The sequence below is a fragment of the Bombus pascuorum genome, chromosome 12, assembly GCF_905332965.1.
Source record: "Bombus pascuorum chromosome 12, iyBomPasc1.1, whole genome shotgun sequence".
NCBI lineage: Eukaryota > Metazoa > Arthropoda > Insecta > Hymenoptera > Apidae > Bombus > Bombus pascuorum.
In genome coordinates this window covers 8,004,287-8,019,434 of record NC_083499.1, presented here as the reverse complement: position 1 = coordinate 8,019,434, position 15,148 = coordinate 8,004,287, and the positions used below count along the sequence as shown (strand labels likewise).

Here is a 15,148-nt window from a genome sequence, read left to right as displayed (position 1 = left end):
ATTGGCAACTGGCCAATGTTTTGCGCTAAGTTCTGCAGTTGGATCAAATCCTAATCCTTTATTACAAAGAGCAACTTGTCTCTGTTTGTAACTTGTTTGGGTGGAATCTACGCTTTTGAATAAAGATGCGAAAATACCCTCGTCTACGAAGTTCTCTAAAAATATAGCTGATTCTTTCATTGGGAAGGTTTAGTGAAATGGGAAGCTAACATTTTTTAATATGTTACAAAATCATCACTCTGAATAGTGGCGTGAAGATTTTGGTTGGAGATCGTCGTTTATTAAAAATTTATTGCCAAAAGAAAGTTTACACAAAAGGTGTAAATAGTAATCGTTGTACTTATTGATACTACCTGTATTGATAAGTAAAAGCGTGGATACATCCCGAGAAGAATCTAATCTTATCGAACCAAAACCTAATAAAATTAATGAGAAATGAGTTTGAATTAGATCCGGGTTACCTTAACAAAATCTCGGTTATTCACACTTTCTTAAATGTTGTTCGTAAATAGCGTCCAGAAAATTATATACTTTTGTATAAACTTGTGTGAAACCCCCAACTAAGATCTTTACGATCAGGAAATTATTCAGATCAGAATATTTACTAAAGAAGTGAAGAAAAAATACAAAAGAAACCCTGTTTACCTGTTTTAGAAAGAAATGGTAATGGCGGAAATAGTTATTTTTGTAATCTGCCAAGTAGATGGCTGTACAGCATATCTTATAGAAATAGGACGAAATCTGTTCGCGTCATTGGAAATCGCAATAACCAAACGCAAGCTATTAAAAATACATTTATTCTCCTAAATAATAGTTGACATACATATGTATATTACTATGAAAGTTTTTAATACTTTTACTTATACCTAATTATTATTGAACGTATAAATTTGCAACAAAATACTATTTCTATTGACTAAGAATAAATCCTTATCTCTATTATTGCAACTATTGAATTACGTATTATCATATACATAAGTATACTTATATTTCTCTTTTCCTACATCGTTCTCTAATATTCTTAAATAAAAAGCAATCAGAAAATATACAAATTATTAATTTTATTATTAGGATAAATGAATAAGAGTCAAACTCTAAATTTAAATTTAAAGAAATATTTATCCATGAGAAAGAAAACTAAATATACATATAATGCTCTTGAAATAAGAAACAAGAGACTGTTTTACCTCGAGGATCATCCATGTTTACGATTAGATAGTGAATCGATAATATTGAGTATGATAAAAAAGTAACAAATGAGTTGTAGTATTACCACAAATTGTTTTCTCAACCTTAATATCACTAATTATAATTACATACGTACATTTTTAACAAAAATTTAGAGTGAAGTTTTGATGAAACGATCCGTAGATAATGCAGGTAAGAAATGATTCCATAGGCTTTCATTTCGCATATATAGACTACTATACTATATATATATATATATATATATCCATGCTTATATCTCATGCCAGTCACAATTCAGGAATTGCAGTAAGTTTTTATACATCGTTTAATTGTCGAGAAATAATTTCTTCGTTGAAAAAATACGCACATTAATAACAATAAACCAATCATTATATTTAACTTGAAGATTTTCAATTCGATTAGCGCATCCTAAGCGAAAACTAAGAAATACATACACGCGTTACGAAGCGGAGCTGTCACCATAGCACTGTAAACAGAACGAGATTGTATTGTATGATTACTCGACACTTAAAATGTCCGTGACTGAAGAAAGAATTCAAGAATTAAACAGACGATTTCTGGAATTTATGAGTAAAAGCGAGAATGTGGAAGGTGCGACTAAAGAAATTTATGACGACCTCTTGGATGAAGTTCTAATGGGATTTGTTTTCGATGTACATCGAACTACAAAAACTGGTAGTTCTGATGTCGAAGAAGGCATACCTGATGATGAATCTTATGCTATTGTAGGTGAGTAAATGGTAAAGAAATATTATTAAGGATATCAATAACTAGACTTCAGTAATCAGGTTATGTTTATTTACTATCAAAATGTTTATATTTGACAAATACTTTTAAGTACATTAAAGTATGTTAAAGTAGCTATTTTTACAATGATTATTGTTTTTATATAATTTATCTAATTGTAAAATGTTTTAAAGATTCTCCAGGATTGGATGTTTTTGGACAACATCCTGTCAAAAAATCTCAAGAATGCAATTGTCCAAATTGTGATAGAGGAGTCGCAGCTTGTCGTTTTGCAACTCATTTAGAGAAATGTATGGGCATGGGACGAAATAGTTCAAGAATTGCATCAAGACGCATAGCAAATAATTCAAAAGATCTCAGTAACTTCAGTGGTGTTATAAGCGATGATGATGATGATGTTGATTGGAGCTTAAATAATGATAAGCGTAAACGTAGGAAAGATCGTAATGGTATAAAAAGAACAAAGCAACAAAAAAGTAGTCAAAGGAATGGTGAAACTGTAGGTGAACATATTCATAGCAGTAATGAGAATTCTCCATCAAATTATGAAAATATGTCTTTGGAAGATAAAAGGATTTTATTAACACAAATTTGTGGAGTAATATCAGAGCATACAAAAAAGTTATGTACAAGATCTATGCGGTGTCCACAACATACAGAAGATCAAAGGAAAGAAATGAGAGCAAATTTGGAATCTGGAAACAATATACAACCTAGTCAAGATAATCTTCATGTAGATGTAGATACTTACGAAGAAGGAGATGGACAAAATTTAAGGGAAGCATTAGCGCGTTGGGATCGTGAGGGATCAAGTCACTCGAGTCCAGCGGATTCTACATCTACCACATCTACATCTTCAATAAGTAGAAAACGAGAAACAAAATCAAAAGGAAAAGGCAAAGGTTCCAAACGCGATCGCGGCTCGCCCATTTCACAAGGAGATTAAAATTAGTTTGTTTAATTCATTTTTCAATTTAATGAATTTTCTGACAGGGAAAGTTATGTAACAATAATGTTCCTATGCTTTGTATAAAGCTTTAAGAATATATTATGCATCACAAAAATATCTATTAATTCTATTAAATGTTTGTTAGATTTCAAAAACTTGTAATTTAAATACGTGCATACGTGCATAATTTGTAACCAATACATATGCATATAATATAATGCTTCAATTTTGTTAAATGTTTCGTTATTTTGATACCAGGGGGCGCCACGTTTGAAATATCTGGAATGTGAGTTGTATTACCTATATTACTACTTAATTCATGGTTATAGGTACTGACGTACGCTATTTTTCATTAAGAATTACTCAATTGACGCCAAGCTACTGTAAGTGTTTCAGTAGAACAATAAACAATTTTAAGTTGCGTTACAAAATAAATATGTTAAATATTCAGTTAAGTACCGCTTCTGGAATGAAGCAGATTCTTACTACCAATACTCCTTTGAAAATTTATGAACTACATGAGCAAATCAAAGGATTAGCAGTATGTATACGTTACTTAGTATAATTAGTTGATCTAACCTTAAAATAATTTGTTTAACATCGAAAAGGAATTTTAATAATGATTAGTCAAATTTGTTGCAGGAAAACTTTTACATCATATATAATGGGAGACTCGTGGATGAAAATGTCACTTGCTATGATGGTTATATTTCTATTATACCGCGATTGTTTGGCGGGAAAGGAGGATTTGGTTCCATGCTACGAGCAATTGGAGCGCAAATCGAAAAAACTACAAATCGTGAAGCTTGTAGAGATTTAAGTGGACGCAGACTTCGTGATATCAACGAAGAAAAAAGACTAAAAGCTTGGATCGAGAAACAAGGAAAACGAGAAGAAGAAGCAGCAGAACGTAAAAAGAAAAAATTAGAAAGACTTTGCACTGAACCTAGACACGAATTTAAAGATAAATCTTACGAACACGAAAGATTGGTTCTTACAGAAAGAGTTGGAAATGCAGTTGAAGAAGGTTTTAAAGTTGCTACTTCTGGAATAAAAAGAAAATGTGACACAGAACTAAAACCAAATAAAAAGAAAATTTTGTTAGATCTTGATATTGATTCAGATGAATTAGATAGTTCTGATGAAGATGACGAAGGTAATAAAGATTCTGAAGCAAAAGATAATAGAAATAATAAATAGTAACATAAGCAAGAAAACTAAATATGGCTGAAGAGCTTATAAATTAAAATACGTTTTTAGTACTATAAGTTATTAATAAGCGATTTAAATTATTTATATAGAACTTCTCGTGTATACTAAAATTATTTGATATTTTTGTTCGATATGATAAAGTAATGTAATTCTTATAGCGTTAAATTATATTACTTGTTCAGAGGCTACATTGATAAACTCTGTATATATCAGAAAAATATTCATGATATTACAAATATTGCTCTTTAAGTTGATATTAGAATTTACCATCGTGTACTGTCATTCTTCTTATAAATGAACTTATAGAAGTAAGACAATTGTTTCTTATAAATTGCATTATCATGTACTTATATACGTAATAGATCATGTATTTAGGTAATGAAATTAACAAATTGTGGAGTTGATCAATTTAGCTGCTGAAAGGCTCATATATTGACTAGAATATAGGAATAAAATTAATTCGTATACACATATTTTAAATGTTATATTGTACAAATATAAGCTTAATGTTTCAAATTTATAGATATAGGATAACTTTGTTGACGTTTTTTTAAAACTCCTTTACTATAGATTAAAGTATCCTCCATGCAACTAATTCGTTAGTCAGTTTTACACCTATTGCGAATAAAGCTACTGATGTAATAAGCGACTTTAGAAAGTCATTTACAAGTACTTTATTGTATTTGTAATGTTGTAGCCATTTATAAAGATCTTTTATGTATCTTGATCCAATTAAATATAGATAATTATTTTCAGTATATTTGTCTTTAATTTGCTTATCTATTGTATGCATCAGAGCACCCAGGCAAACGTAATAAGATTTACACCTTTTGTTCGAAATATGCTGAAAATATGTAATTATTATCGATTTATTCCATTTAGCTGTTTAAAATATATTTAAAAGATAAGAAACTAGATGTTTTGTAAATAAATCTCACATTTTTCCGAACTTTTTCTTTCTTAATGGACGCTGTATCCGTTAACGTAGGCAATGATAATGTACAAATATTATGTTTCACAGCCATTTTCAATCTTTTTCGTTCCAAAATTTTATGTATTTAATTACATCGTTATATAAGATTCAAAATTTTGTGTACAAACGAAACTAAAGAACATCGGAGCCGATATTCTTTTGTTCAATACAAGATTCCTCGTATCAAAGAAATAAAAGATATATTTCAGGTCTCAATCTTCGGTATATGTATTGCTTTTCGCTCCTATTTATAGTGCTGCATAAGGAAAAATATACTGTTGTCATAATGTCGATTGTACATAAGATATATATATACACATAAGTGCACTTATATGTGTATAACGATTTACACATTGTTACTAAAATACATCCATTTTATATCTATAAATGTACATAATATACAAATTAATTAACCGCTTAAAATTAAATACAAACGTGTTCCTCTCTACCTGTCTCTCTCTCTCTCTCTCTCTCTCTCCCTCTCTCTGCCTCTCTCTCCCTCTAAGGCCATATTTGACTAAATTTTTTATAATTTATTTATGTCTTTTCGATTAAGCATAAAAAATTTGTGTTTGAAAATTTAAATTAAACTAATAATTGAAATCGCAAAAGACATTTTTAATCATTTGAAGCCTGAGAAAGTTATTGTTTCGTAAAGGAATAAAAAGAAGGAAAAATAATTATACTCGATAGATATTAAAATAGTGGGAGAAGCAGTTGACCATGGCTGTAGACATACCATTTACTATATAGTTGGCATCTTCAACTCGAACGCGATGGATGTCACTTTCTGAAACGCGCGTGAAGTACATATCAAAGCCACAATAATTCAAAAACTGTACGTGAAATCTAATACTTTGGTTTTTCTCAACAACTGTTATCATTTTATGCGTTAAAATGATTAAGTTATTTGCTTTCGGCATCTTGCAAGCGATAATTCTTGTTGCAGACGCTCGTAAGTTATTAATTGTCTTTTTAAACAATTTTGTAACACATTAGTCATACATTTAATTGATTAGAATTAGTTTTCTTTTTTCGTTATAAAGCTTTTATTTCTTCAATATGCTCTAAAGACGGTTTTTATAATGTTAAATTTAAAAATCAATAACGACAAATTGAACAATAGTCAAAGAATAGTAATCATTACAGATTATTTATAATTGGTCAATGTGTTGTGTTTCTTTGAATAGCATGAAATTACAATGTTACAGAACGAATCATCACAGTATTTTAATTTCAACGAATATAACGAATAAAATACCAGTTTATGACAAATTTATATTCTCATGATCAATCTACTGCAAGCATAAACCGATAATAATTATTTTTTTCTCATATATTGAAGGCAACTCTTTCTTTTAGAATTTCAAGGACAATCGAATTGTGCGTCACTTTATGGTGTATCCGGTCAGTGCATCGGATTACGCCAATGTCCACAAATACTGAATATTCTTCAAACACGACCCCTTACACCACAAACAATAAATGTATTAAGACAAATACAGTGCGGTTTTGATAGTCCCGACAACCCTCGAGTATGTTGCCCTATACAAAACGAAAATATCAATACACCAACTCGGAGCAATGAATCTCGTGTCGAAGATAACTCGAGAATATATTCGAATTCTGGGCAACAAAATACCAACAATGAAAATACCAACAATGAAAATCTACAATACGATATTTTTAACAATCCTTTGCTTCCTGCTGATTGCGGCAAAGATTTAACTCAAAGGATCGTCGGTGGAGAACGCGCAGGACTCGACGAATATCCATGGATGACCCTCTTGGAATACCTTACATGTAAGAAGTTAAAAACAGATAGGATGCTCGAAAAGTAGTTAACGTAAACATGGAAAATAATTAACATAAAATTATATTTTTCAGTAAATGGAATATATACAGCTTGCGGTGGAGTCCTTATAAGTCAGCGTTACGTTCTAACGGCAGCTCATTGTGTCAAAGGGAAAGATATACCAAGTACATGGCGACTGCAAAGTGTCCGTTTAGGCGAATATAATACTGATACCAATCCTGATTGCATTAAAGACGATGAAAAGAGCGAAATTTGCGCGGACGAAACCGTGTCGGTTGAAGTCGAAGAACAAATTGCTCATGAGAATTATCGACCACGATCAAGAGATCAGAAATATGATATCGCTCTGCTAAGATTGTCCCGTGATGTTACGTTTACCAATTACATAAAACCTATTTGTCTGCCACCAAATGCTTCTCTCGGACAAAGGCTATCTGTTGCCGGCTGGGGAAAAACAGAGAACGGTTCATCGTCGAACATAAAACTAAAACTTACGTTGCCTATAGTCGACGAAGTACAATGCCGGATGACTTATGGAAACGCAGGAGTGGCGTTGGGTTACGGACAGATTTGTGCCGGTGGACAAAAGGGTAAAGATTCGTGTAGAGGAGATTCTGGTGGATCTTTAATGGCTGTAGAACGAGATCGCAATGGCAGCGCTAGATGGGCAGCTGTTGGTGTTGTTTCCTTTGGACCATCACCTTGCGGTATGCCTGGATGGCCTGGCGTTTACACTAGAGTAATTGATTTTGTACCCTGGATACTCAGCAAAATGAGACCTTGATATCTATATTGAAATTATTCGTCCAATCTCCATCTAATCTTTATACGTGTAAAATTGTAAATGCGCACGCGCAACGATGAAAGGAAAGTGAATTAAAAGATATATAATATATACCATTTGTTAAATAATATGAAAAAAGACATACGTTATTACGCTCTTGATTTTATGAAAGAAAATTATTTTTATTCTCTAGTGATAGGGTTACGTTACATCAATAACTAATAACTTTATTATTATCGGTTTCAGAGGTTATCGATTCTCTAGGTCATACAAACTATCATGCAAAATATACGTGTACAATTATTTTTATATTTTTCCTTAATAAACAAAGTGCATGTTATTTTCAAAACAATATGCGGAAATTATTAAAAACATGATTCGTCTACTGCGAAACTTATCGTCTCCTGTATGACGTAAAACGTTGAATGTTAGAATTGGAAATCCCTGAATTGTCTTAATAAGCCAACCCACAAACTCAGAATGATGAAACTTATTCTCAGAAATACATTATATATATATATACATATATGTGATTTCAACATCAGCAAATATATAAGAAGAAAATATTATTTTAAAATTTTTATTTCGATGCTTTACTTGATTATAAAATTATCAATAGGTCAATAAAGCAAATAGATATATGTCGATTCAATACAACGTTCCTATTAGTCGAGAACATTTTCCTTGTAACCCCTTCCCTCTAGGTATTTTTTCCAATCGAAAAGCTCATCGAACTCAGCAGATGGCAGCAGTTAGTATGCTGAAGACTCTTCGCGCGAGTCCATGCTCTGCAAAAGTAATAAAAGTAAACAGTTTTTGAAACTGGTTTGTCCGCTTCGTTGCTGGTTTGAAAGATTTCAAGTACGACTTTATTATTTTTCTAAATATCGTTGTTTCTTGCTTTCAATTGGAAGAAGCGGAACAAGTAAAGGAAACGAGAAAGAATTTGTTACCGAATATTACCTGAGTTAAAAAAATATAAATCTTCAAACTTGTTTCAAGAAAAAGAAAAAGATAGCTTTGTCGATAGCTTCGAAATCGACATGATTAGTCATTTACTTTTAATCGGAATTTTGGTTTTATGCGGAGTCAGTGCGCGTGAGTGAGATTTCCTAAATACTTACTCGCAATATAGCAATAATCCTCATACGATTACTAATTATTGTCAAGCAGATTAACAATCATGTTACAGATTTATCTCCATACAAAACTACTCTTATTCTTTTACATTTTTGTTCAATGAAAATTAATATATTAAGTGGTTATTGCGAAAAAAGAAATAATTTATATAGGCGTTATCGCTGAAAAGTAAACATTTTGTTCGATTGATATACGTATAACAAGCTTCTACTAACATATCACGCGCGTAATATCTCACTTGCATTTTATTTGTGATTGTGATCAGTACCGTATACAACAACTGGAGAGAGATACACGTATGAAACGTTACTCTGAATACTAACGACACGCGACGTTTCTTCTTTCGTAGTATTAATAACACTACTCATACTTTGAACCTAATCCGAGCAATCCACTTCTGTAAACGACGAATTTTTTTTTATAGGAGATATATGTACCACGCCACTGAATAAAACTGGTGTTTGCATCAATATACACAGTTGTCAACCAATTGTAGAGATTCTTAAACAACAAAAACCATCGTCAAAGGATATTTATGATTATCTGATCAGTTTACAATGCGGATTTGAAAATAAAGATCCCAAAGTGTGTTGCGAACAGGTAAACATTTTATGTAATCATTATGATCAACATTTGTGCTCTTCTGATATAAAATGAAACGCGTTACGACAAAATATTACAATTTTAGCATTCGTTAATGACTGAATCCACAACTACAACAACAACCACAACCACAACAGAAAATCCGTTGTTTATTCCTGATCCCCCAGACGTCACGAATCATCCGAATTTACCATTACTGGATCATAATTTGTGCGGCCCAGTATCGCAAGAAAAGATTTTTGGTGGCAACAGAACACGCATATTTGATTTTCCATGGATGGTACTGCTCGCCTACAATACTGGGAAACAAATCCCAGAATTCAAATGCGGAGGATCGTTAATCAGTAAACGATATGTACTCACCGCTGCTCATTGTGTTACAACGCTACCGAATGGTAAGTCGATCGTAAAATGTATTACTGATGAATTTATTTGGTTCAATATTTTATTCGGAATCAATATCTTAGATTTTACATTAATCGGAGTACGACTAGGAGAGCATAATTTAAATACCGAGCGTGATTGTGACAAAGACGAAGACGGTATCGAAATCGTTTGCGCTGAAAGATATCAAGACATCGGTATAGAAAGTACGCACTTTCATCCACGATATACAAGAGCGAGACTACAAAATGACATTGGTTTGCTGCGACTGAATCAGGACGCTGATTTTAGACCACAAAATGTGCGGCCTATTTGTATGCCAATCGGATCAGCTGCAACTTTGACTAGAAAAAAAGTAAATACGATAGTAAAGCACTTTTTCATGTCACTTTTCTTTTTTCTAATCGTAGATACTGATGATTTTTATGTTTTACGATAGGTAATAGTAACGGGTTGGGGCGCAACTGAACGTGGACCACAGAGTCCGGAATTGCTGCAGGTTCAGTTACAACTAATATCCACGAATAAATGTGCAGAAATGTATGAAAGACAAGCGCGAATTTGGCACAAGCAAATGTGCGCGAGCGGTAAAAGCGGTATGGATTCTTGTTCGGGAGATAGCGGTGGGCCACTTCAGGCTCCAGGAAATTATAGCCATAATTTAAAATTCATTCAATATGGAGTTGTCAGCTTTGGACCTCGTATGTGTGGTACGACAGGAATACCTGGAGTTTATACAAAGATTGTGTATTACCTAGATTGGATTTTAGATACTATGAGGGCATAAAATATGCACACATAATATTGAAACTGTTGTTAATATTTTTAAAATTAAGAATTTATAGACTTTTTAAACATCGAATAAAAATTAATCTGATATTTTTAATTTCAAAGCGCTTTATTTATAAATTCTTTTTCTGCTATAAATATTATATTAAGATTGTACATAAATCTAATTATTTGTATCGTATAGTTCGTACCGTTTCAATTTGTTTCCTACTAACATTGAAATAAATTTTTATGGATTTTATTTTTTGTTTAAATATAGTGTAAAATACGTGAAGAAATATAAAGATAAGGAAAAAACACATGTTTCCCGTGCATGTTCCTCTTATATTATATATGTATGTAATCGCTTTAAGGTTTTCAGTCACTATCTGATTACAATTAATTCCAATTAATAGTTGTGATATTGCTTAATGAACATCTGATAACCTTCTCTCTGCATTATATTTGTTGCTCCGTGTCGCGTTTTCATTGCGATCATCGTTAGAGATTAAACATTCATTATCACATAATTTATCGCTTTTATTTTTATCTTCGATCAGCTCAGCGGTTTCATTTATAGAGACTTTCAATTGACTACGATCTCCTTTTTTTTTCGAAAGTGAAACTTGAGATTTAGTTACGGACTTTTCAGATGATTGCGATATAGACGTATTAGATGAATTTAAAGACTGACTCGCTGATAAGGAAGTATGCGACGAACCAGTTGAGGATCCGGAATCCGATCTAGATATGTTTTCGTAATTTATGTACGAATTCACAGTATTCAATGCTTGTCTATATTGCTTTTTCTTTTTCTTTTGTTGCAACATTTTTGAACAACTAACATTCTGTTGTCCTTGTGTCAACGACTGATAACTCTACAAGAATATTCCCATAAGTGATTACTTCCTTGATATTTATTATTATTATTATTATTAGCAATAATAGTAGTAATAATAATAGTGACAGTAGTTTATCTTAAACTCTCTCTCCTTCCAAAAAAAAAAAAAAAAAAAAATAAATTTTATGCACCTGAGAATGACGTTCAAAAAGTGTTGGTATTTGTGTTACGCGATCCAACATCATTTCCATCTGTAATCGATGACGTTCCTCTTGTTCACGCGCTTCATCGCGACGAAGTAAAGTTCGAATACTAAGATCTCTTTCGTGCTCGTGCCTTACAATTGAAATTTATGTAGTCATAACAATATGAAGAGTAATTTCTAATCTTTATTATTGCACAACACCCCACTGAAGAAAACAAGCAAATAACAATTTATTTAAAAAAATCGCACCTCGCAGCAGATCTCAGAGCTCGCCATACTGGATTACGTCCAATCAAAGATTGTCTAATTTTTGCTGTTTGTTCTCGACGTCTTTCCTCCATTTTTTCCTTTATTTCACGTTCCAATTTTTCTCTATAATATAAATACAAGTGCAATCATTTTCTTCCCTTGTAATATAAATCAAAGACACATATGTATTTGTTATATTATATATTATACCGTGATACTTGACATCTTAAAATTGCTGCTAAATTATTTCCTCGTATTGGCAAAATAGACATCGTTGGTTTATGTGTTTCTAGTGGCATTAAATTATTATCTGGCAATTTCGAAACATTCTTATCCTTAACGTCTTCGTTGCAATTTTTAACTGTGTTCTGTAAACGTGTGCACGCAGATTTAACGCGTTCTCGTCTAGCCATTGACGGCGGTAAAGACGATGACTTCATTAATTGCGCTGCTCTTAACTGTTTTTGTAACTGCCTGAAAATTGTGCTGCTTTTTAGTTAATCGAATATAGGACGAGAACTGTATATACTGTATTGACCTGTAATATTCGTCTTCAAGCATACGGTCGTATATTTCTGTGCTGAAAAGATTCTTTGGTACTGGTTTAGCCTTAAACTTCGTATTCGTGTTAACGCTTTTGCTACGAATTTCTGGGCTAGATCTTGCTAAAAATCGCCAAGCTCGACGATCACATTCGAGCCTAAAAGGACGTACCTGAGACATTAAATTTAACGCACTTTCTTCACGGATTATACGACTCCTAAAAGATAAATACTCGTGATAACTATAGATTTATTACTATACATAGAATTGAAGCCGAAATATATTCGATACTATGAATTATATTGGAAAATATTTCAAATAAAATTTCAATGCCTTCAAGAGAGATATATTCTAATGTTATTAGTTATTCTCCACGTAGGCGTGTAAAGATCATGTGAAGATCAACTTTTTCTTTAAATGAAACGAAAGACGAGGAAGAATGTAAAGTGGTACTTTTGTATTTGTTTTTCTTGTTTCTCATACAACAGCTTTTACAAAATAAACATTAAAATATCTCCTAAACTAAACGAACGAACTTTTAAACATACATAGATGTATATTTTTTTGTAGCGAATGTTCAATTGAATTGATTAATGTATTAAAAAATATGTCATTCCATTTAAAAAATATCGATGACCTTCATATGTCCTCTACGCATTCACCTATGAAAAAACTAATCATATCAAATTATGTCTCTCTTATATACCTGAAACATTTCTAAATATTATCGAAAACAAGTGAGATATTGCAAGTGATAAGTTAGATAGACCATCCTGTATATTGATAAAAACGAAAAGTATTATTATATATGAAAGATATAAACAAACACAAACCGTTCTTCCTTTTTAGCTAATAATTTGTCATAAAGTGGAATTTTTGACGTTAGCGGAATTGGTCTCACACGTCGTTTTCTACGCGGACTTTTCTTATTACTTTTTAAATTTTTGCATTTTTGTTCCTCCATTCCAGTATGTGGCATATACTTTCCTGCTTCTTCTCTAAAGCATATAGTAGCATATTATTAACTTCATGCGAATAAATGTTTAATTTGTTGTTACAGAAAATATAGTTCCTCACCGTACAGTAAAACTAAATGGCTTAGGTACGGTAGGGTGCCATTCCTTTGCAATATTGGCAGGCAAACTTCTTGTTTCTATACTGTCTGTATCACTTTCAATATTATCATTGTTACTTAATTTATTCCATGTGCTCCAATTTTTATTATTCAAATATATCTTTTTCTTACATACTGTTCCATTTCCTTCATATCTTCTACTACATTTAAAAATATCAATAATTACAGCCTTAATAAGATACAAGAAATTTGCTTCTACATAATTATATATACCTATTTGTCAAAAGATCTTGCTCTTCTGAGAGTTCATTAAATTTACTAGAAAGAAAAAGTAAAGGACTAGGAGTTCGAGATTCTTCTAAGTAACACTTTTTGCCATTTAATATTAAATCATTAATATCATTCTTACTTTTAATCTTTAATTTTTTATTATATTTAGGTACAGAAAATTTAGGCACATTTACATTTTCATGATCGATCAGTGAATTTTGTAAATTTTTCAATAATAATTTTTGTTTCCTTCTTAAGTAATCAACTTTTTGCTTAAACTGCTCATTTGATAAATGATAAACTTGATCATAGTTTGGTATACTGTCCAAAAATTCTAAAAAGTTGTCCATAATTTCTGTAGGACTTGATGTTCCAGATTCACTAATAAGTTGATCATCTTTCATAAGATTTATTTTATGTTTATTATAAAGATTATTATCTTCTTTGTCTTTTTTAGATCCAATGCGTTTATAAGAAGGAATTGGTTGTCCGCTGTAAGGATCTACTGGAACTTTTATACAAGAATTGTAAAAAGATGTACCTCTGTGCTCTGTCATTGCCTATTGCATCAAATAAATTTGTACTATTATATATATGTTTTCAGTCAAAATTAATAAATTTTATTTAATATATGATTACTTATTTATCAATTTCTTTCTCTAACATTGAACAAAACATATTTTAAATGTATACTAGTTGTATTCAAAAATTCAATTTTATTATTTAACTTTAATTTTAATATTTGAATGAATGAATTAATATAACTTATAATACAAATTATTATATATATTTAAGATAAATTATTATAAATCATTTCTACAAACACACACACAGACACATAAATAAACCTTAATACTTACCTTTGAATTTTATTATGGAATATTAACAATATTTATTTATAAACTATAGATAGGTTTATAAATCAGAAATAAAAAATTATAATTTAATTGTATATATTATTAATTTGTATTTATTATATAATACATTTATTAAATTTCCTGAAATTTGAGTCTGGATCTTTACTTTATAAGGTTCTAATCGCTTCACATAACAACTCCTAAGGAAGATCAATATAACCTCGTTATATTCATCACCATGGTGAATAAAATGCTACACTAATAAAGATCTTTTTACAATAATTAGTTATAAATTAATAAAATTAAACGTATTAACATTTAAATTGGAAAAAATAAGTAATTTATTGTTTATAGAAATAATTCAAGTTGCTGTATGAATATATTAATAATTACAATTATATAAATTACAATCACACATATTCTGAATTATACGAGTTTCATTTTATACGAATTTCAAAGAATTCATTCATATACATTTCAAACGTTATACTATATTAGAAAAAATTATCATTTAAAATTGACT

The 15,148-nt window shown here is 30.9% G+C and overlaps 4 protein-coding genes across 5 annotated transcripts; 3 read left to right on the top strand and 1 right to left on the bottom strand.

The window, feature by feature from the left end:
- Positions 1–1,453: 1,453 nt before the first annotated feature.
- Positions 1,454–3,680, top strand: LOC132912616 (ataxin-7-like protein 3). The gene is made up of 3 exons (XM_060970181.1): positions 1,454–1,938; positions 2,130–3,446; positions 3,548–3,680. Exons 1-2 carry the CDS (start codon positions 1,722–1,724, stop codon positions 2,900–2,902), a joined length of 990 nt encoding a protein of 329 aa, XP_060826164.1. The 5' UTR covers positions 1,454–1,721; the 3' UTR covers positions 2,903–3,446; positions 3,548–3,680.
- LOC132912856 (splicing regulator SDE2) lies at positions 3,342–4,105 on the top strand. Its single transcript, XM_060970633.1, has 2 exons — positions 3,342–3,446; positions 3,548–4,105. The coding sequence occupies exons 1-2, from the start codon at positions 3,342–3,344 to the stop codon at positions 4,103–4,105; spliced, it is 663 nt and encodes a 220-aa protein (XP_060826616.1).
- A 1,703-nt stretch (positions 4,106–5,808) lies between these two features.
- On the top strand, positions 5,809–10,703 carry LOC132912855 (uncharacterized). The gene is made up of 9 exons (XM_060970632.1): positions 5,809–6,045; positions 6,453–6,893; positions 6,978–7,687; positions 8,310–8,486; positions 8,620–8,788; positions 9,255–9,430; positions 9,519–9,828; positions 9,901–10,172; positions 10,257–10,703. The coding sequence occupies exons 1-9, from the start codon at positions 5,988–5,990 to the stop codon at positions 10,602–10,604; spliced, it is 2,661 nt and encodes an 886-aa protein (XP_060826615.1). The 5' UTR covers positions 5,809–5,987; the 3' UTR covers positions 10,605–10,703.
- LOC132913030 (protein FAM161A-like) lies at positions 10,697–15,053 on the bottom strand. Of its 2 annotated transcripts, XM_060970934.1 has the most exons (9): positions 14,629–15,053; positions 13,772–14,328; positions 13,501–13,698; positions 13,257–13,421; positions 12,419–12,640; positions 12,091–12,354; positions 11,881–12,003; positions 11,618–11,762; positions 10,697–11,463 (listed from the first exon to the last, which is right to left on the bottom strand). In XM_060970934.1, exons 2-9 carry the CDS (start codon positions 14,323–14,325, stop codon positions 11,014–11,016), a joined length of 2,121 nt encoding a protein of 706 aa, XP_060826917.1. In that variant the 5' UTR covers positions 14,326–14,328; positions 14,629–15,053; the 3' UTR covers positions 10,697–11,013. The 2 variants fall into 2 exon arrangements, with proteins under 2 accessions (XP_060826917.1, XP_060826918.1); XM_060970935.1 differs by lacking the exon at positions 14,629–15,053 and having other exon boundaries at positions 13,772–14,438.
- Positions 15,054–15,148: the final 95 nt, after the last annotated feature.